The 21,550-nt window shown below is 42.2% G+C and overlaps 1 protein-coding gene across 1 annotated transcript in view; it reads left to right on the top strand.

The window, feature by feature from the left end:
- The window catches only part of LOC131460655 (cadherin-6-like), an 82,230-nt gene that overhangs the window by 17,750 nt on the left and 42,930 nt on the right, over nt 1-21,550 (top strand). The window contains exon 2 of the mRNA XM_058631324.1: nt 7,649-7,979. Within this exon, the coding sequence (XP_058487307.1) occupies nt 7,761-7,979 (219 nt within the window). The 5' untranslated portion in view covers nt 7,649-7,760. The remainder of the gene's footprint in view (nt 1-7,648; nt 7,980-21,550) is intronic.

The raw sequence follows: 21,550 nt of genomic DNA on the forward strand, positions 1-21,550 counted from the left end.
TTATTTACAGCTATTGCAAATAAATGCACAGTTAAGTGATTGGAGTGTCACTAAAGCTGTTTGTGTTCGGATAATGGCGCCGTTTTACCTTGTTAGTCCTATCGACGCGTCTAATTGCACACCGCGATGGGGAAAAAAGGTCAAATTTGAGACGAGTGAACATCTATTTTGCTGAAAAAAAGTGTTCTGAAAATGGTAATTTTGCTGTATTTTTAGCTTGGCTGCATGATGAAGACCAAAACATCTCCAAGCCAGGTGTGAAAGTATCTGGATATGTCAAGTTGGCGTGAAATAAATCCGGTGACTATAGCGACGTTCTCACTCTCTGCACTTGTTTGCGACATCATGTCATGACTCATAAGAGTTTGGTCAGCGCTGTCTTCATGCAGCCGTTCATTATCTGCTGATTGTCCTTCCTGAGGAAGATGGAGCCACTCACAGCTGACATGAGGCGAGCGGTACGTCAGGTTGCCGGTCCATCATACAAACTTAAAGTCAATAAAAAGGCTCTAAATTAACCTTACGTCAAGCTGCACGTCTGTGAATTGTGGGAGGGAGCTGGAGTTAAAACCACCTGAGAGGGTGGAGCAGGGGCAAGAAGCTGAGGGTGTGAGGTTTTGACACCATAGCCAAACCCTAAAGGTCCAATTTGAGGTGGAATTATTTTCATTTGGTAGCAATTAAAGAACAAACTAAACATCTTTTGGATTTTGGTGTTAACTGAAGGCTACATGGTATGAGGTGCAACTCCACCAGCAACATTTTACACACTGTCCCTTTAAAGCTCAGTCCTGCTTTATCCTCTGTTTCACTCTAAATAGGGCAATCATTTACATAATCAGCATCATGCTGCAGTGAAGTAACTCAGACGTCGAAAGAAAGTAAACCAATTCAACCTGAAAGCGCTTTGTAAGATATACAGATATCATGTGGTACTGTTCGCTCACCTTTTGTGTACTCGCATACAAAAACGTTTTTTAACGGCTTGGCTACCTCATAGAGTGACTGGAGCCTTTATTTAGCTCCAGTGCAAAGTGATAGCAGGTCTGTGTTGCCCCTGGGTCGCCCCAGCTGGGTGTGCTCCATATTCTTGTTGGAACAAAACAAAACTAAACAAAACTCTCAGCGTAAATGTTTTCCGAGGAAAGATTTTCCTAAAGTGTGTCGTTATCCCAGTTTGAAAGATTATCTTGCCCTTGTCTATGACAGCGGGCGTCCGCGTGATTGTCGCGCCGACACTGTGATCTGAGTCAGAAACGTCTCGGCGAGGGTTGGACTGATACGATGACTGATTTGTCCTGTTATTTTAACCATTACCATCAAACTTTAGAGGGAACTTTCAAAGAATTGAAAGTATTATGACACTCACGTTACGCGACACGCGGTCCACGATATCAATAATATCACGATACCGCGACTCTTTCAAGACAATCATAGTCTAATGGCCCTTTTCCACCATGGTCCCAGCTCGCCTTGTCTCGTCTCGTCAAGGCACGGCACGGCACGGTTGTGGTTGGTTTTCCACTACAAAAATAGTACCTACGCAACGTGGGCGGAGCCATCACTGCACGGCTGCATGACACTTCATTTTACACGCGACACACAAACGAGTGACTAGTTACTTGTAAAGCAGTTGTTTTCAGTGTAAATGAATCATTAGAATCAGTTCATTAAAACTATTTCTTCAGTACTTTGTCCATGACCGGAGCACAGACTCCAACAGTCTAACAGTCTTGTCACTAAATACACCAGACTCCACTGTTAAATATTAGGATTTTAGACATTTCCCTGGTAATTGTTGGAGATTAAGCCACGTTTTTAAGGATTGTGAAGTCTTTTTAACTGATCTACAGTTCGGCATTGTTCGGCTTGATTCTTGTCTCGGGCGTCTCTTCCTGTGACGACACTCTGTGGCCGGCACTCTGGCCACACCACGCATAGTATCGACTCAGCTGGCTTGGAACCTCGTCATAACAGGTACTAAAAAAAAGTACCTGGTACTATGCTAGTGGAAACACAAACTTCACCGTGCCGTGCTGAGGCGATAACTCGCCTTAACTGACGAAAACAAAACATCTGTGTAAAGTTAAAAGTGCATAATTTCTCTATTTATTGACAACATAGAGAACAAACTGCATAAAGTCAACGTGTTGAATGTGGACAGGGCATCTCTTAACATAGCTTTCACCGCTGTAAACTCCCTCTTCTTCTTCTTCCGCCCAAGTTTCCCCTCATTCATTTGAGCAGCGCCACTGTGAGGAGACATGAAGTAGTAACGCTCCACCTTCCACTACTCAGTGTAGCCATATACTGGGTTCCAGTCCCTGAATACTGACTGACAGGCTGAGTGAGTGACTGACTGGACGGACTGTAAACTTGATTGGGGAAGTCACGGATGCTCCGACAGTTACCAGATAACCGAACAACTGGAATGATGGAGCAGCTAAATTGACATTGTGTCTCTGTGTCTCCCCCATGTTGTGGAATGCATTAAAGAGAGTGATTCATGACGGTGTCAGGTAGATCACAAAAAAGAAAGAAAAGAAAAGTTGCCAAAAAAGTTCGCTCCTTTTTAAAAACTCGCAGTCAAGTGTCTAAAGTCAAGGTGCAGCTCCTGCACCTCGATGGTTTATTCATAATGAGACTTCACACCGCCAACTACCAGTGACCGCACTATGTGACGGCTCTGTGTGTGTGTGTGTGTGTGTGTGTGTGAGAGAGAGAGAGAGAGAGAGAGAGACATTGACAGACAGTGAGAGAGTGCCTGAGTTGAAACTGGACAGGCATAGTGTGGCTGCCTTCAGATGGCTGGTGGATTCTGATGGAAAGGGGTGGCTGGGTTGTCACATGTGCACACATACGCTCTCTCACACACACACACACACACACACACATATATATTCACATACATGCACACACACACGCGCGCGGGCTGCTCGGTGGCTGACATTCTCCTTTTTTCACCTCTAATTGGTCCTCTGGGAGTTGTCAGAGGTCTCAGTGGCTGTCTGCAAGGTGGCAACACATGCACACAAAAACACACACACACACACACAAACACAGCCCCGGCATCAGGAGAAGGAGGTGACAGAGGAGGAGGAGAGGCGCCGTGATAGTCACCTGAAGGTCACGGACATTTGTCACTGTTTGTGAAGACGAAGGAGGGAAGATTAGAGCGGAAGCACCACGTCCGCTGTTTTTAAACTCTGGTACAGCAGCCGCACCGCGGTTATGGCCACATCAACTCATACATGCTGCCGATTTATAATCCCGTTAAGCTGAAAAGGCCGCGGCTCTGGCTGTATTGTGTTGACTGCAGCCCGTGGAGCTTTGCATAAGACGTGTGAAAGCCGTGTGGTGGCTGCGATTCGGTGACTCGCTTTTCTAATTGTGAAGCTTGTGAGTGTGAGTGTAATTGAATAAGATGGAGACAGAGTCACCATTTTTGACTTTTTAAGTTTATTAAAGACTAAAGGCAATGATAAAGTCTCTCTCTCATCATACCTGAGTCACGTTGAGACTTTGCCTCGCGTTAGCGGTGTGGTTTTACGAGTGATAAACGTGTTCTTTGTTATCATAAGTGAGCGGGGGAATCTGTTTCCCTGGAGACTTTTTCCTGTCTGACTTTTATTTCTTGGGTTCTTCTGGTGCCAACTTGAAACGGTGCCACGGTGCTCAGATGGTGCCTGAAGTGTTTTTAAAAAAGTAAAAACAATATCAGTGAATACTGTTCTTTTTTTTCTTTTCTGTTTTTTAAAAAAAAGACAACATCAGAACATGACAACATATTCAATGTACGTATATTATGTAGGAAAATTAACTCTATAGTTTGTGTCAGATTTGTTTACATTATGTGGGAAAAAGGCACCGAAATGAGACAATGAAATTAGAGCTTTGTAGGAATATTGGAGGTGGGTTTTGGAGCCCGACCGTACTATTAACTAGGATTTTTTGTTTGTTAACACCTTCATATGATGACACTCAGCAAGCGAAATTCATAACTCTCTGAAACACTACTTCTTGCATTTTGTGGAATACTTTTTGTCTTTTTTACAACGTTATTGTTGTTTTAGCCCCGGTTCACTGACAGTTATTCCCACCAAAGAAGCCAAAAAACTTGAAAATACTCAAAGTTATCCGGCTTTCTGTAATTTTTTGTAAACATTGTTAAAAGTTTCAAGCTTCCCATGAAAAAGGGACAGGGACGTCAGATATTCCACGCCACGTCAAGGAAAATGTAACGCGAGATGTGAGCTAAGCACGATTACGCGGAATTTCATTGGAAAACAAACAGGGACAGCTCGGAAGGCTTGAACCGGTGAATTTTTATCACATTCAGGGAAGTTACCGGGGAGAAAAAAGGGCATCTTTAAGGCTTCCTGCCTAAAAGTAGGGTGTATAAGTTCTTATTATTTTCAGTAAGCTAAAAGCTAAAAGCCTAGCTAAACTACAAAGCCTAGCTAAAAGCCTGGTGTCGTCGTAGAACAGTGGACGTTTGGTGTCACTCCTTGTTTGTGAAAGTTCTCCTGAAGCAAGACAGCAAATCTTAGCTTTAACCACATCATTATGTGTTTTGTAAATAATATAAAAAAGTGAGGAATTAAATGTGGTTTTATGGCGTCTCTTATTTAGAGTCACTGCATTACTGTAGGACTTCCTTGATTAGACTCACTGGTACAGTATGTTAAAATGATGTTAAAACACTGATGTTCATTCATTTATACATATTTTTGATTATTACCCTATCACTAAATGAATCATCAACTATGTTGATAATCCAATAATATGTAATTAGGAGTTTTCTGATTTTTCAGAGTGTTTTGTTATTTCTTTGCTCCACGTAACAAAACATTTTCTGACATTTTACGGACCTAACATGTACTTAAGTCCAAAAAAAATTCAACAGATTATGAAAATAATCATTATTTGTCGCCATAGTTAATACTCTCTCCCTCCAAACCATGACTTCTGATCAGTTTAACAAAAATGACATTGATGCATTGTCTTTTTTTATATATAAATGAACCCAATATTCATTTCTATTAAACTCGTTCTTGCTCATATCCAACAGAGAGAACCTAAACCCTGCTGTATTATCCCCATGCTTTTGTTTATGCTGCGTTTGTGCAGTTAAGCCATTTGAGCAGATGGGGCTCAGGATCAACTCCCGATAGATTTAAAACAACTGCCAAGTGGCTTCTATAGATATTTGTCCAGTATTATTATTATTATTATTGTTATTTGGAAGGTTTCCAGTGACTGGCGTGATCATCGTGCACAATTAGACGTCTGGGAAATGACACGGGCTGCGGATGTTTCGATTTTTTTTAAGCCCATTAAACTGCACTTTTGTTAATGAGCGTTTCACGTTGTATGTGAGTATTTAGGTTCGAGACACATCTGTGTTTAATGTGTCACCTAAAAAGGTGACTGTGACGGCGCGATCGGTTGCTTTAGTCACAGTTTGATTGTTCATTATTCTCAGTGATTTGGAATCCTCGAATGCCTGGAAAGGTAGGGACGTCTGATTTTTCTCTGGGGTAAAAATACCAAGCGTACATCAAGGCTTTCATTTCACATGATGCAGATGCATGTGTCTGCTGAAAAAAACAAAAACACATAAAGTTATAGCTGGCTGTTTGTGTCACTGGTGTGAGTCACACTGATGATGCTCTTAAACAAAGCAGACACAGCTGTGAGGAGATTTGTGGGCTTTTATTTTTTTGGGGGGGAGGGGGGCGGGGCGCGTCATCACATCACAAACACTGGGACAACCAGGCGATCTGTGGTGGCAGAAAAAACCCAGAGACTCCAGCCTCTCTCTCCTCTCTCACGCAGCAGCACTGTAATGGAAGCAATGAGGCCCGTTAAAGACAGAGTTAAGGCGTCCAGCCAGAATCAATTACTCTCCTGTGTGTTTTTCATCTGATTCAATTAAAGCCTTTCCATAAAGCACCGACTTAATGGGTCTAATGCAAGGTGGAGACAAGGAAGGACACAGGCCAGGGCAAAGAATGACTGTCAGTTCTGTGTGATTCATGACCTGGCTTTACTTAAGCAGCCAGTGTATGAAGTACTGAGCAATGATTTGTTATGGCATCCCTTTGATTTACCGGAATAATGTTTGGGTTTTTGTAGGAACATGCGTGTAGGACCGTGCACTGGTGACCACACAGTCAGTGTTGTGACGTCTGCTGCATGTGAGGGCTGCACCCTAGTGCTGGAAATGTGAACTGATGGGGGAGTGGATTATTCCTCAAATTGAAGTTCTGCAAAGCCGATAGATTTATTCAGTCCATTAATCAACACGTTTGCTCTCCTCACAGAAGCACGTCCTCACTTTGTATGTCCATATATATATATATATTTACATACAGTATATATATATATATATATATGTACTTCCACAGAATCAAACAGGTTGTATGGAAAGCGGCGTAGACCACGTTTTGTGTGTGCTTTTTGCTTGTTATAGCGAAGACACTGGCCGAGCTTTTGTGTGGGAAGATAAAAACACATTTCCTTTCAGGGTTGTAATTGCTGTGTAAGAGCTTCTTCTATATCCTTCAACATGAAAGTGTATGGATTTATTGATGCGGCACTGTTTTAAGTGCACAAAGCCCTTTTTCTTTTTTTTTTTTCTACGTTGCATCCATTAAGACGGTGGTCAGTCTTTATCTTTAGGAAGAACATTTGTGAGCCTGAACTGACGCACGCAGGAACACACTCTGTGTGTTAATAACTCTTATAGGTAAAGTGGACAAAATAGTGGGCTCCAATTTGGACTGAAGCAAAAAACATTAATGATTCATACATCGATTCATGTACTGTATATGCTTTTCCTAAATGAGCCTAATAAGCGTCTAAAAGCATGAAAAAGACGAGTTCACATCCTCGCTCAGTGCTTCCTGCGTGACTGCAAACACTGTCACTGAGTTAAAATACAACTGAACGCTTAAATACACCAGGCTCTTCTGTTAAATGTTGAGATTTCGGGGCAGCAAGCGCAGTGCATTCTGGGAGTTGTTGTCGTTCATCTACAGGAGCCAAAGATACATTTTTCTGCCTTTCTCAGCCAAGAAGGCACTTGCTTCAAATATTATTTCCCATTTCTACTACAGAGATGACCCAGTTTTAATAGAGATTCCTTTAAGTCTTTTTAACTGATCTACAGTTCGCCGTTGTTCACTTTGACTCGCGCTCACGACTCTTTACTCTGGGTAAATGAATCGATTTGAGAGTTTTCTCACGATTAAAACAAGATTTCTGATCGTTTCAACTTCTTAAATGTGAATATTTTCTGGTTTCTTTGGTGAAAATGCTCGGCAGATTAATCGATCATGAAGTTAGTTGCAGCTCTAGCCAATGAAGTCAGATGACAGATGCGTCGTTCGGGCTCTCCAGTCGAGGGGACATGTTGAAAAGTTGCTGTAACACTTACATCAGCCGGTGTCAGGAAGGGTGATGAAGCGCTTTCACCCTGTTGTTTTCTTTCCTGTAGAGTTTTGTATTCACCACAAGCTGATTTGCATACATTTGCATATCAATAAGTTGGAGAAAAAAAAAATCCACACTTCCATATAAAGCAAACCCATTTACACTGCCTGGACCTCATCTCTGTTCCTCTCTCTCTCGCCTCTTTTTACAGAATCTTTCTTCCATCAGCCACAACCAGGAGGACTATGACCGGTAGATCTGTCTGCCAAGTCGAGGTGATCCAGCGTTAGTGACCTGCAGCTTCCTCGCTCCCTACGGGAAAAATGAGAACTATCTTACTGGGCTTCACGTGGCTTTGTCTCGGCCTGTCCCTGGATGCTTTGTCTTTGATTGGATGGAGGACGAAGGCAGTGGATGGAGAGCGAAGTCTGGCGGCGGTCAGAGGGGAGAAGCTGCTCAGGAGAGTGAGACGCGGCTGGATGTGGAACCAGTTTTTCCTGCAGGAAGAGTACACGGGCAGCGACTATCAGTACATTGGCAAGGTGAGTAGCTGCAGTGTGGTTGTCCTCGTGTCGTAAGATGACATTCCCTCCATGAGTTGGAGAGACACTCATTAGACATGCATGTTCTTATTTCCTAATTTTCCTAATTTAATACATTTGGATTCATTCGAGTTTGAGTTTATGCTGAGGTTAATCGCCCTAAACACTCTGCGAATGACGTCTGTGTCTGAACTACCACTGCTGATAATGGCAGAAACATTTAAAACCACTTGCTGATATGCTGTATCTCTCAGTTTGATTACTGATTACTTATAATTTATTTTCAAAACAATTTTTATTTTGAAATGATGTGAAATATCATCATAAATATTATTATTTCAATGTCTTTTTCCTTTTTTTCACATGACCTTACTGACCAAACTAGACACTCAGTGACCCCTGCTTTATATTCATGTATTTTAGGATTGGTTAAATTGAAATTGACCCCGCTTCCTGCTTGTTTCCACTGTATTCCACATTAACATGATTTTAAAATTCAAAAGGAGGAAGAAGAGGCTCTGGTTTTCTTATGTGTGTGTGTGTGTGTGTGTGTTTTTCCATAAGCACTAAGCGTGACAATGGATGCACCTTATAATCATGGTTTATTAAGTTAGTGGAGCACAAATGTACCAGTTCATGCGGCGCCAGCATCTGTGGGCTGTGCACGTGTGACCACAGAGTCACAATATATGAGAAGAGGAATATAAAAAATTCACAAGCCTCCATACAGGCCACACGGTCGTCCTACCTCGACACTTTACTGAGACTCAAACATATGAAACATGCCTTCCCTTGTTATGTTTAGTTATTAATAGATATGTACGCTCTCTCTAGGAAAGTACATTTTGCACATACTTATATGCAATATGCATATATGCAAAGCCCATAACAGACTGGAGCTGCTACTTGCTGACCACAACAGTATTTCAGTGATACTGAAGTTGTGCTTAAACAATGGAATTCTTCAGTGGAGTGCGAGCCTTAAAAAAGTCGTCCTCACTGCTGCTCGCTTCCTTTGATGTATTTAATGAATTGCAGTATTTCAGTATTTCTTCTGCTTTGCAGATTCTAAATGTGAGCGTTCCGCGGCGCGGTTTTCTACGCGACGCAAACTAGTGACTTGTAAAGCAGTAGTTTTGGGTGTAACTGAATCATTAGAATCAGTTGATTTTAAAAGTTTCGTTCACAGAATCGTTTAGTACTTCCTGCATGACCGGAGCACAGTCACCAAACCGAAATACCGCTGAACGTGGTCGTGATTCAGCTCACGATTGATCGTGAGCTATATTGAGATTTTGGACACCTCCCAGGGTTCGTACAGCTTAAACCAAGTTAAATTCAATACTTCCTAAGACTTTTTAAATGCCACTTGGAGTGAAATGTAAGACCAATTTTACAATGAACAGAAAAAACAAAGCCGTCCAAAACACGGACAGTTCAGGGACAACTTTGCCCAAATGTTTATTTCAACATAAAATGCAACTTTTTGCTTTTTTGCTTTCTTCCTGGTTCTGCTGTCCTAATCTGTGTGATGTTACTGCAATTTGATGAATGATTCTTTTCAAATAACTGTTATGTTATAACTGCAATTATTTTGAGATTTTCACATCCCAAAAAATAACCATAAAAGCCGACTCAAGACTTAAGAAAGAGTTATTTAAGACATTTTTATACCAATTAAGGCCTTGTTTTTTTAGATTTATCAGTTTGATGCCTTTAAGACTTTTTAAGGATCCGCAGGAACCCTGAATTCCATTGCTAAATCTTGGGAGATTAACGCATGTTTTTCTGGATTTTTTAAGTCTTTTTCTACAGTTCGGTATTGTTTGGTTTGATTCTTGTGTCGTGATGTCGTCGCGCTCGTGACTCTTCCAGTGATGACACTCTCTGACCAATCAGTGGCTTGGAACTTCATTAGAGCAGGTACCAAAAACTATCCCTAATAGAAAAGCAAAAAAAAATGAGTAGAGTCGAGCATTGCCACGCCATGCTACAAGAAATGCTGGTGGAGCAACACCTTAACAGTGTCATTAATGCCTGTTGTCGTGAAACAGTGAATGAGTGAACTGATGAACTGATGAACACAGGCTACGCTGCACAAACTGCATGAAAAGTGCAAGAAAGGAATAAAACTCATTTTTAAAACAGCACAGTTGTGCTCACTGTGATCCTCGGGGCAGAGAAAGGTTTCATCCATTCATTCGTAAGTAAGGCCCTCAGTGTTGCCGCACATAAAACATGCCCTTTGATGATGTACTATTGGACTTCTAATGAGGTGTATAATGTGCAATTATACCTTGCGCTGAGTAACCAGGGCTATGTATGGATTTTTTCCATCTCCCATGCTGCTCTGTTTAATATCTAGAAGAGATTCTAGGGCCCATTAGTGAGAGTTAGAACATCGTGATGATTGTTGATACTGTTTGATCAGTATCCAGATGCCGGGAGGTGCTGTGTGTGTGTGTGTGTTGCTCTGTATGAAGCCTGCTCTCTGACAGCATGAAAAAAACCACAAGGTGTGCTTTGGAGTTTGCCGTGGTTGAGGTGAACACGGAGAGAAGCGCGAGCGACAGAGTCAGCAGACGCTCCCTGCTGCTTGCTGGGTTGATGCCTTGGTCGGTGCTTCAGATAATGCTCTTATAACAACAGAGGGAGCTGATATCAAGTAGGGACGGGCGTTCCATGCAAAGACACCACTCGAAAGTCGCATCTCAATTAGTCGAATAATCATTAGTGGTTCATTTCAATATGTGCCTGCATAAGCAGGGCTCAATTTCACTGCCAAACTATAAAAATGTCATATCTTAATACATAAATCACATTTTTAAATTCCAAATGACCCATTTCTTGCCTCAAATTTTGTTGAAACTACTTCATGTGACCAGTTTTTACTTGAATTGTGTGTTTTTTTCTCCATCGACAATATATATCACATAGACTGCCTTTAGTCCTGCCTCCGAGATCCGCCTCCATCTTCATCAAGAACAGAGAAACCCCAACAGTTCACACAAGCACTAGAGGCATCAGTGGAGAGAAAAAAAACTCCCTTTCAATAGAAGAAGCAATCTCTGACAGAACCAAATTCAAAGATGTGTGGCCATCTGCCTAGACAGGTTGGGGTGAAAGGAAAGAGGAGAGGTGGGGAACAGAGGGGGAATCTGATCTGAATGCTGAATGTAATACAGTGGTTTCTATGGAAAGCTGGGAAATTGCCATAGTTGCGCGTGCTAATCGACTAAATGACTGCTGATAACCATGACCCGTCCTTTATATCGAGCATAGTGTTAAGGTAAAATGGTAATATCTCCTTTTCATTTCTGAAACCATTTAAAAGTGGCAAAGGCCTCTCGTAATTACAGCTGACTAAAACATGCATGATCATGAGTGTGCAAATGCACCCTGATGTGACATCAACGTTTGCATCACGTTACTCATTAGTCCAGACGGCTACCATCGCAGAAACGCCAGCTCTGGTCTCTTCTCACTCCGTATCTGAGGTCTTTTGTACGTTAACGAGCAAGCTTCCTTCAGCTCGGGCACTTTCAAAAACGACTTTCTAGCCACGAGCGCTGGGCTCGTTACTCGCTGCCGCGTCTCTCTCTGTGTTTCGAGTGAAGCCACTTAACTCACAAGTGTGACATAGGGAGTCGTGTCCGGGACATCGTGCACCCAGTTTGCACAAAACGTAGGCTCTTTCTCAGGGTGTGAATGTGGCGGGAGCGTTCTGATGGGCTTGTCTCTATGAACACGGTAACCATGGCAATATTTACAGCACGGAGTGCAGCTGGTCCGACCATCTGCGACCGAAAATGTTGTTTTTCTGCACAAAGTGGAGCGTTTACGTTAATGTTCTGTACAAACGTTCATGAACAGCAATGTCTCACCTGCCCTGGACCAGCTTTTGTACCATATTCAGGAGCTATTTACACACACTTTAAATAGGTCACCTTAGTCTCCTGAATGTTAAATATTACGCCTTTAAGAATGATTGAGGATGTAGTTTTTAATTAATGGATAACATTAGAGCGCTTACATCACTACGTTGCGCTCCCTCACTTGTTATTTGCACTCCCTGATTTGTTCTTTGCGCTCCCTCATTTGTTCTTTGCGCTCCCTAACTTGTTCTTTGCGCTCCCTGATTTTTTCTTTGCGCTCCCTGATTTGTTCTTTGCACTCCCTCACTTGTTCTTTGCGCTCCCTCACTTGTTCTTTGCGCTCCCTGATTTGTTCTTTGTGCTCCCTCACCTGTTCTTTGTGCTCCCTCACTTGTTCTTTGCACTCCCTGATTTGTTCTTTGCGCTCCCTCACTTGTTGCTTTTACTCCCTCATTTGTTCTTTGCGCTCCCTCACTTGTTCGTTGTGCTCCCTCACTTGTTCTTTGCTCCCTGTGTTCAGTTCCACAGCGGCACAACTGTTTTTAGCTGCACTCTGATTGACGTGATCCCAATCAGACAAAAAAAAATCCAACGGCACATGTTTGATATTAGTTTTTGAACAGACTAACATCCACATCCAGCTTGTTGTTGTTTGGGAGTCAAACTCTCAGAGGATTCTGAACAAAAAGAAGAAAAAACTTAATAAGTCACTCTTTGCCTGTGTGATGTGGTGCATTTATTTGCCGCCACTGATTGATTAGCTTGTTCTGCTCCAGTTAATTACTTGGGGGGTTAGAAAAGAAACCTCAGTAACATTCATTACTGTTTGCTTACTGACTGCCTTCTTCAACTTAGACCCTCTGTACTTACCTTAATTGAGCATGGACAGTTTCCCAGTGCAGTAGGGGACTGACCTTTAAATCGTGCTCACACTTTGACTGCAGGTGAAACAAAGTAGGAACTGCTCTTTAACAGTTGGTTGCCGAACTAATTAGATGTCACACACTCCGTCATGAGAAAAACACACTTGTAAAAAAAAAAAAAAAAAAAACTCAGATCATGCAAAGCTGTGCTTTTATTTTTCGTGTTGTTCACAGACGGCGGTAATGAGCATTCCTGAACACGGTTTTACAGAGTAAGTTTTTTGATTAAAAAACAGTGAGATTCAAAGTTTTTCAGCTTTAGTTTTTTGGGTTTTTTTACACCACAGTTAATGGGTAGTGCTAATGCAGGAGTTTAATTGCAGGTAAACCCACAAAAAAAATGTGGTTAACCCTTTTCCATTACTGGTCTTTTTGCCTCTGAAAATGCACCAGCAACCAACGTTTTAGAAAACATGTAAATCCACAACCTTCAACTGAACCATTTTAAAATGCTTCTATGTCATATCTCCATTATTGCCTATCACAGCCACTAAATAGATTCATTTGTTGCAAAGTCATTTGACGCAGGAGTGAATACCAATTGTTTCCCCTTCTTATTGTCGACAAAAGCCAGATATTTGCGAGTGTTAGCATTTTTTTACACAAATGGAAAAGGGCCTAAATTAATCCCCTGATCAGCTTAAGCAAAAAAAAGAATTATATTCTTATTTAATCTCTCTAGCTCTATAAGAAGTTTCTCTAATGGAGAGTACTCGAGATATCACGTTTACCCGTTTCTTTTATGGTCCAATCACAGGGATTTAAATATTTAACAAAAAAAGCATAGCTGTTACTTGTATTCATGTGCACATGCTGCAGCTCTCAGACACAATTATCTTTGTGGTGTTTGGTGCATTTGTCGAATCCTAGAATTACATTTCGACAACTTTTAGCTCATTTATACAAGGGGGCAAATTGCCAAAATGGACACCAAAATTCCAAATGGCCAACTTCCTGTTGAGTTGAGGCCATGGTTACGGTCGACTTATTTTGTCTTTCTTGGTCTATAACATCTTCCCACCAAGTTTCAGGGAAATTCGGTGGAACTCAATGTATGCCGAATTCATAGGGCACTTCCTTAGGGGGCGCTATAGAGCCCTTGAGCAACGCACAGATCTTATGCCAATATCAGAGTTTTTATGCACGTTAACCCCCTGAGAAAGTACCGGAAAGCCACGTCTATAATAATAATAATAATAATTAGAGATGTAACGATATGAAAATTTCATATCACGGTTATCGTGACCAAAATTATCACGGTTATCAATATTATCACGGTATTGTTAGATGTGTTCAACATTTTCCAAAAGTACTGAACACACACACACTGAAATCTTTTAACCAAGTTTTATTTAAAAAAAGATATTTTATATTATATGATTATTATTATTATTATCATTATTATTATTATTATTATTATTATTATTATTATTATTATTATTATTAATAATAATTATCATCTGACTGACTGACACACACACACACACACACAGGTCCTCACTCTGTGTCGGATAATAATTAAGTAGCAGCAGTCGTACACAGCATAAAAATAAAATAAAAAAACACAGAAACAAACACATTTTGGTCTGCTACGGTACCTGTCGTCTGCACACTACTCGCTTTCGCGAGACAAACCATGACGTTTCCCACTATTCCGAAATCCCGTTTTTGTTGACTTACCCGCTGAAAAGTTGTGTGTGGTGGTCACGGAGATGGCTCATCATATTGGAAGTGGCTTCGCGCCGCGAAGTTCGCGGAGATTTTTTTTTTGCATTTTCTGCACAAGGATTTATTGTCTTCAATTATTTTACTCTCAACATCCTTTAAAAATACAAAATATGCCCAGATTTCTGATCTTACGGGGGGTAATCTCTGGAGCGCAGGTGGCTTCAGCCGTGTTGTCGCTGGACAGACAGTGCAAACTGCGCATGCGCGCCCGCTTGAGCGAGTGCCGTTCAGGTGCTGCTGCTTCTCCAGGAAATGAGCAGTATCACTGTGAGTGTTTCGGTAATCAGTTGCGGTAATCAATCACGGTTTTAACGATAATTAAAATTTGAAACGGTATGATAACCGTCGGGAATTTTACCGCGGTTTATCGTCATACCGGTAATCGTTACATCCCTAATAATAATGATAATGATGATAATCTATCAGCGTGTATCTAACTCAAAAGATCCGATACCACAGTATGGCCCACTGCTGCAGGGTTTGTCAGTGAAGTTAGAAATAGCTAAACTCCCAAGCCTAAAAAGGTCGCTGTGAAGTACTGCATGAGTGCGGTGCCACTGTCAGCTTGGATATGACGGTGAAAAGGACCATATGCATGGTGGAGGTGATCGCATAGAGGCAGTGTTCCGGGGACACATCAGCACTCTGGGAAGCCGAGCTCTGCTCGGGGAAAATGTGCTGCGATGAAAAGTCCTCGGGCTTCATCAGCTCATGTTAGGTAAAAGCACGGAGGGAGGTGTTGCAGCCCTGCAGACTGACATATCAAATCAGACTGAACAGTGCTGGAGAGGAAATATGGCAGTGTGTTAGAGGGAAAGGAAATGGAAGCCGAGGGATTGAGGAAAGAAGGGAAGGAAAGGGGGAGGTTTTGTCATGTGGAAAGTACTCAGAGAAGAAGTTGCTGAGTTAAAAACACGAGGAGGTGAGGATGGGAAGAGGCACAGCCACAGCCACAAAAGAGTGAAGAAGATTTGAGGAGGTGAGGTCGTCCCCTGAGGTTCTGTCTGCTGAAAACATGCTAGTCACAGCTCCCTGCTACTGTAAACACTGATCATATCTGATGTTTCAGTCATTAAATAGTAAATGGAATGGGCTCAGTGTGATGTGCTGCATGAGCTGTTTCACTTTCAAAATAGTTAAAAAAATAAATAAATAAAGTAGTTCTGTGAGATGTTGTCAATATTACATTACAGCAGAATAACCTTAACTCAAGGACAAGCTGTGCAGTGGAGAGATAAAACACTAAATCCGCTGTTGATACATACAGGCGTTGTGTATGGACACCTCAGTTTATGAAATAATGTATGATATATATTCTCTTACTTACTTTTTTTCTTTACTGATGTTGTGACTGTCGTTGTTGGATCCAGTCTCAGGCCGAATATTGAATACAAATCACACAAACCTTATCAAAAGACATCACACCCATCAATTTTCTAAAAAAATATGGAAAGACCTTCAGTGACCATTCATTGTCTAAAAAATCAGAAAGAGCCGCCTTTAATTAATCAGACACAAAGTCTTTGGGGCTTTTTTATTGTCGGGATGTTTCCCATTGTCATGCCAACATCCCATTCAGCCAACATGTAAACTCTTATTAGTGGTTGCTAGGAGAAGAGGATGAATTGAACACAAAATGACTATGCATGTTTGTCTGTATTTTATGATAATTCCATTCCATTGTGGCCGTCTCTCTCTGGTGAAGACACTCATTATATCTCAATGTTTGACTGGGAGACACATTTCTTCCTCTTCATGCACCAGAACCAGGGAGATGTGTGAGTGTGACCCGTTTCTTGTGAATTCACGGCGTTGTTTCCTCGTGTGTGTGGTTTAAGTTTTTGTCTTTGAAAAGTAGAAGAGTCTTAAGATGAAATGATTCCCTCAGTCACATTACACAGAATTCTTCTCTGAGTGTTGGAATTGTTTCGCTGAGTCACGCATCTTGTCAACGCCAACCACTGACTTAAGTTTTATTAAAACCATTATTCCCCACCAAAGGAAGCGTTCTAATTATGTTTACTGCGGCACTACAGTGTTTGTATACTTTAGCACTTCAGTCAGACGGCATTTTAATGCTGAACGTTGTTTTTTTTTTGCCTTTGCTGCTACACTCTGTTGTGTAGCAGAGCGGAGCAGAGAGTTGTTGGTGTAAATCAGTATGGACATACCAAAACTAACAAATGAAATGGATACAGCAGTGTTGCCTTGTCCACAAAATGCTGTAACAGTAGCACAAGTGGAGAGAGTATGTGAAGAGACTCCAGTGTAATCCAGAAATGTCCTGTCCTAAAGTTTTATAGAAGCTCCACATGTCAACTGACTCATTTAGTTTACACCAGCGTGTTAGCAGGACTGCTAGCGCTCGAGAAACATGAATTGCTTCATGGCACTATACAGACACATTATTTTAGATGACAGAAAGAAGCAGAGAAAACAGGGGATGCAAGAAAGAGGAAACTGAGAGGAGGACGGATGCCGACCGGCCAGGCTTCTCTGAAACTGCATGTTGCGATGCAAATTTTGTGGAATTTATCGACCTTTTATAAAAGTTAAGGCGTCCTATTATTCAAAGGAACCATGCAAACTTTGATCTCCATTTTGTCATTTTCTTCAGATTCGTCCTGCGCCCCCCCCCCCTTACAGTTCTCGTCGGTCGCATCGTGCTGACGTTTTTGTTGTCGTTTTTCCCCCTGTTTCACCGTCAGTTATTGTCACCAAAGAAGCCAAAAAACTCTAAAATACTCCTATAGTCAGGACACCCTGCTAGCTGAAAGCCTGTGACCGGCATGGACATGGCTCCGTTGAAAACAAAACCACATGGCCAGGAGAGGGGAGTGTCAAATATGTACTCCGAAACTGTAGGGGGAGCTCCGGAGGGCAAAAAAAGGGACCAGTTCCACTTTAGTTTATGCAGACATGGTCAGGATGATCCTCTGAAGTTGTGGGCCCAGGCAGGCTGGTCTGAGTACTTCAGGAAACTGCTGACTCGACTGGGTTCTCAGAATATGCGAAAATATCGTAGTGACGGGGAAGTTCTCTGAGTGAAAATACCTCGTTGATGCCAGAGGTCAGAGGAGAGTGACGAGACCAGCGCGAAGTGTTAGAAAATGAACAGTAACTCCTCATGTGTTGGAACCAAGGTATGCAGAAAGGCAATCTCTGAAACGTGAAGTTTAACGTGCTACAGCAGCAGAAGACTAGGTTTAATAGGTCCCTGTGTACCTAATAAAAGTGCCAGGTGAGGGGGATATGAGTCATCCTTGTCCTGCCTAGACATGGATGCAAACTGCTTGACTTATTGACAGAGGTCTGGACCCGCGAGGCAGCAATTCTGGTGTTGTTGCTTATAAATGTGATGTTGCATTTTTGAAGAGGAACATTTTGTTTCGAAAAAATACAGTCGTGCCTTCAAGGGGGGAAAATAATAAATCTGTTGGGTGCTCTTCACAATTCACAGCAGTCCGAGCCCCGACTCCGGGCGATATCTGACTCAGATTTAGGAAGTCACATCATATCCTGGCTGTTCGGTCTGTTATTTTTGACTTTGCCTTCTCCATAAAGAATATTAAGCAGCGCTTTATTCAAGTGCCAGGTTTTCTAACAGGATTTGGCAGGACGTTCAGGGTGACGGCGACATTCATATAATGTATGTAGAATACGAGCCAAAAAGCTCTGCAGCGACATTTTTCTTTTGCCAACACTGGATGTCAAACAGAAGCCACAGAGTTTGTCATGTTAAATCACTGTGAGCTGCGATTTCGCTATATTTATGTAAAAGCCTTATGCCAAATATTCATCCTCCTCGTAAAGGTCCAGTGACTTTGTCATTTAATTAATCAGTCTGGCATCATTATCTAGTTTCTTTCGGTTGCTATGTTGCCCACTCGTCGACTGGCGTCCCCCTTTCAGTGCACATGTAAACTCTATCAGCCGTTGCTAGGAGCAGTAAATTAAATAAATACAACGACTACGGATGCTCGTCTCTATTTTCATGACTAGCTCTCTTGCTCTGATTGATGACATTATCTTGGGATGGCCTATACGGAGCTCTGGGAAAAACCTCATTACATTTTTCAACCACAGAAGCATTAGTCAGTGAACTGCTCACACAAATGCCCTAATCAGCCGCAGCTCAATGCACATTTAGGCATGTAGAGATGGTCAGAAACCACCTGTTGAGGTTCAAATTCCACCGCATCCGAATCAGAAGAGGGGAAGAAAAGATTGAAGTAACTCTTGAGTGTGTGGCATGGTTGTTGGTGACAGATGGGCTGGTTTGAATATTTCAGAGACTGTCATACACACAAACATCTCGAGGGTTTAGAAAACATGGCGACCATATCCAGTAAAGCAGCAGTTCTCCTGGCCAGAGATGCCGTGTCCATGCCAGAGGTCAGAGGGAGAGCGGAGAGCCAGGTTTCAAATCGCAGAAAGGCAACAACAACTTAAATTACCACTTGTTACAATGGAGACACACATCAGCGTACAGTCACTGACGACCCGAGACAGTCTCGGCGAATTCTCTCGTCGTTTTGATAACAATCAAAGCCTAATAAGACAGCTATGAGTGGCCAATTCCCTTATTCCCTGCTTTGTCATAGAGGAATATGAGGTGAAGAGACAGAACAGCGGGGAAGCAGCAGCTGCTCAGCTTGCATCCTCTGCCACTATAAAATGGTAAGCAGGTTTAACTTAGCTTCTGTTTGTACCAGGTCTCTTTAGGAATGCAAAGCCACTGCATGTTTTATGTCCACTGTCGTTATCTCTGCGCGGAAGAAGTCCATCATCAGTCGCCCGAGTGATTACAGACCCGTTGTGCATACATCTGTAATCAAGGGGCCGGAGTGTGACTCATTTTCAGGGCATTAGTTCTGCCGGTTCTTCACCAGCTGCTCTGCTCTGCTCTGAGAACACACACACACACACACACTCAAGTGTCTCACACTTAGGCTGCATTCATGGTGCTGTGTTTCCATTTAAATGTGGCTTTGTCCACGTAGGAAGGATTTGTATCCAGACGACTGCTTTAGGTGTGTCTCAGCGGTGATCTGCATCCACACACATATACCTAATCAGGTGGCCGTTTGCTGAGTTTCACAGAGGATTACTCACGTGAAGCAACAATGGTGAGAAATAGAAGGTTTGTTTTTTGACCGATGAGGTGAACCTGGACACAAAAGTTCTGCTCACAGCTGATGGACGAGTCATGGCTGATGTGAATTTGGGTAACTGCCAAGACAGCTTGCCAAGCCGTGTACGCCTGATTCCGCCTACATACAGTAGGTGGCGCTGTGTCTCTCTCTATATAAGCTTGTGTGGATTGAGTCAGTTTCTTGTTGACCTTTACGTCACAGAAAAACAATCAGCTAACGGTGAGATGGATCGCGCTGTGGTTCTGTTCATTGATATACAAATTAGACGGAGCACGGCTCTGCTTCTACTTTGGGGTCAAAGACGGGGTAGGAAAAGTATCCCGGTATGTTAGTCCGACTAAGGCTAGCTGGATTTTAGACAGTCTAACGTGTTTACATGGCTTTTAACATGCATGTAAGTGCACTGTTTGTTTCCAGAACTCTTTCATTTTGCCCATTTTGCAGCATTGGAGTTTTCTAAAGAAAACAGCTGGCTCCAAAATGCTTGGGTAGTGTAGATACTGCAGCAGAATTTGGGGACTTTTTTATGAGTAGTATGGAGATATAGGCTTAGACGGCTATACATGGTAATGCCCTGGTCTTTTCACGTCCACCTTAGCCTGTTTTTGATTTGTTATTTTTGATATTTTCCTGTTTTACTTCACAGTTCATTTCCTTGTGTATGTCTTGTTTGTCTCATGTCTGATCACTTGGCTTCTCCTCCGCCTTATTTCCAAAAACCTGCTCTTATTGTTTTCACCTGTGTATAATTACGTTTCTGAACCTCCAGTCTCTGTGTGGGATCGTCTGTTCTGTGTCTCATTTGTCATCAGTTTTGGACTTTGTGTTGCGCTGGCTTACGTCTCAGTTTTTGCTTCCTTGTGTCCAACCGTCAAGTGAGACTTTTTTTTGTTTTCTTTAAGCTCAGCGTTTGGGTTCTGTCTTTGTTCCAAACTTAGCACATCTGGATGTACATTCTCTATGAGGGAAATCTAAATTATTTTTGACATCCAGCGGCATGAGTTAATTATTTTGAATTTGCTGACGTCATAAAGGTTGTCGTGTCGCATTTTTTCCCAATTTAAAAAGCTGGTGGTCAACTCTTCCACAGATGGGAAGGTTTTCCCTGCCACTGAACGCCACTCTGTGATCTGCGTCTTTTCAGTTTCTTGGAGCTCAATCTTTGACACCTCAATCTTTGTAGTCAAAAAGCCCGACCAAGTGTGTTTTTCCTCCCCCGGTTCAAATGTTGTGGCGTTAAGAACGGGAGACAGCGCTGTTCCCGAGAGCTGCAGTCGACAGTGCAGCTTCACCTTTTCCATAATCTTAACACCGCGCGGCTCTGCAGAGGAAGCAGCTGGACAGAATTGTTTGTTCTGCCTCAGAACTCATCAGCTGCAAACACTGACATGTATGAATACATTCGGTGCGCATGTCTAAAAATACCACCGCACTGTACGCGCTCTGCCAGTCTGCTCCTAATAAGTCTCCCCGCGGGGAAAAAGTCTCAGGGCCATCAAAAGTAAGACATCTTGTTTCCCTCGACGCCGCTCACCGCAGAACCTCCAAATCACAAAATGGCTCTGCAATGTCTCATCAGCACTGAAAAACAAAGCATTGTATTTTTGTCATTTAAAGCACCCAACGCTATTATTATTGGGTAATCGACAAATGAGTCCAAACCGCCTGACGTGAATCTTGAAGGTACTCTGTAGTCGTGATTAAAGCTGCACTGAGTTTGTGCTTCTTGTGCTACAATACGTTACCATTGTTTCTTCTAAGGATGAACGGGTATGATGCTCACTGTCATTATTAGCTCGAAACTAGGGCTGCGCGAAAAGATGTGAAAGACTATATTGGTATTGGTAGAAATTCAAGGTTGTGATATCGGTCGTGTACTGGACACAAAA

Source organism: Solea solea, chromosome 1, assembly GCF_958295425.1.
Source record: "Solea solea chromosome 1, fSolSol10.1, whole genome shotgun sequence".
Lineage (NCBI taxonomy): Eukaryota > Metazoa > Chordata > Actinopteri > Pleuronectiformes > Soleidae > Solea > Solea solea.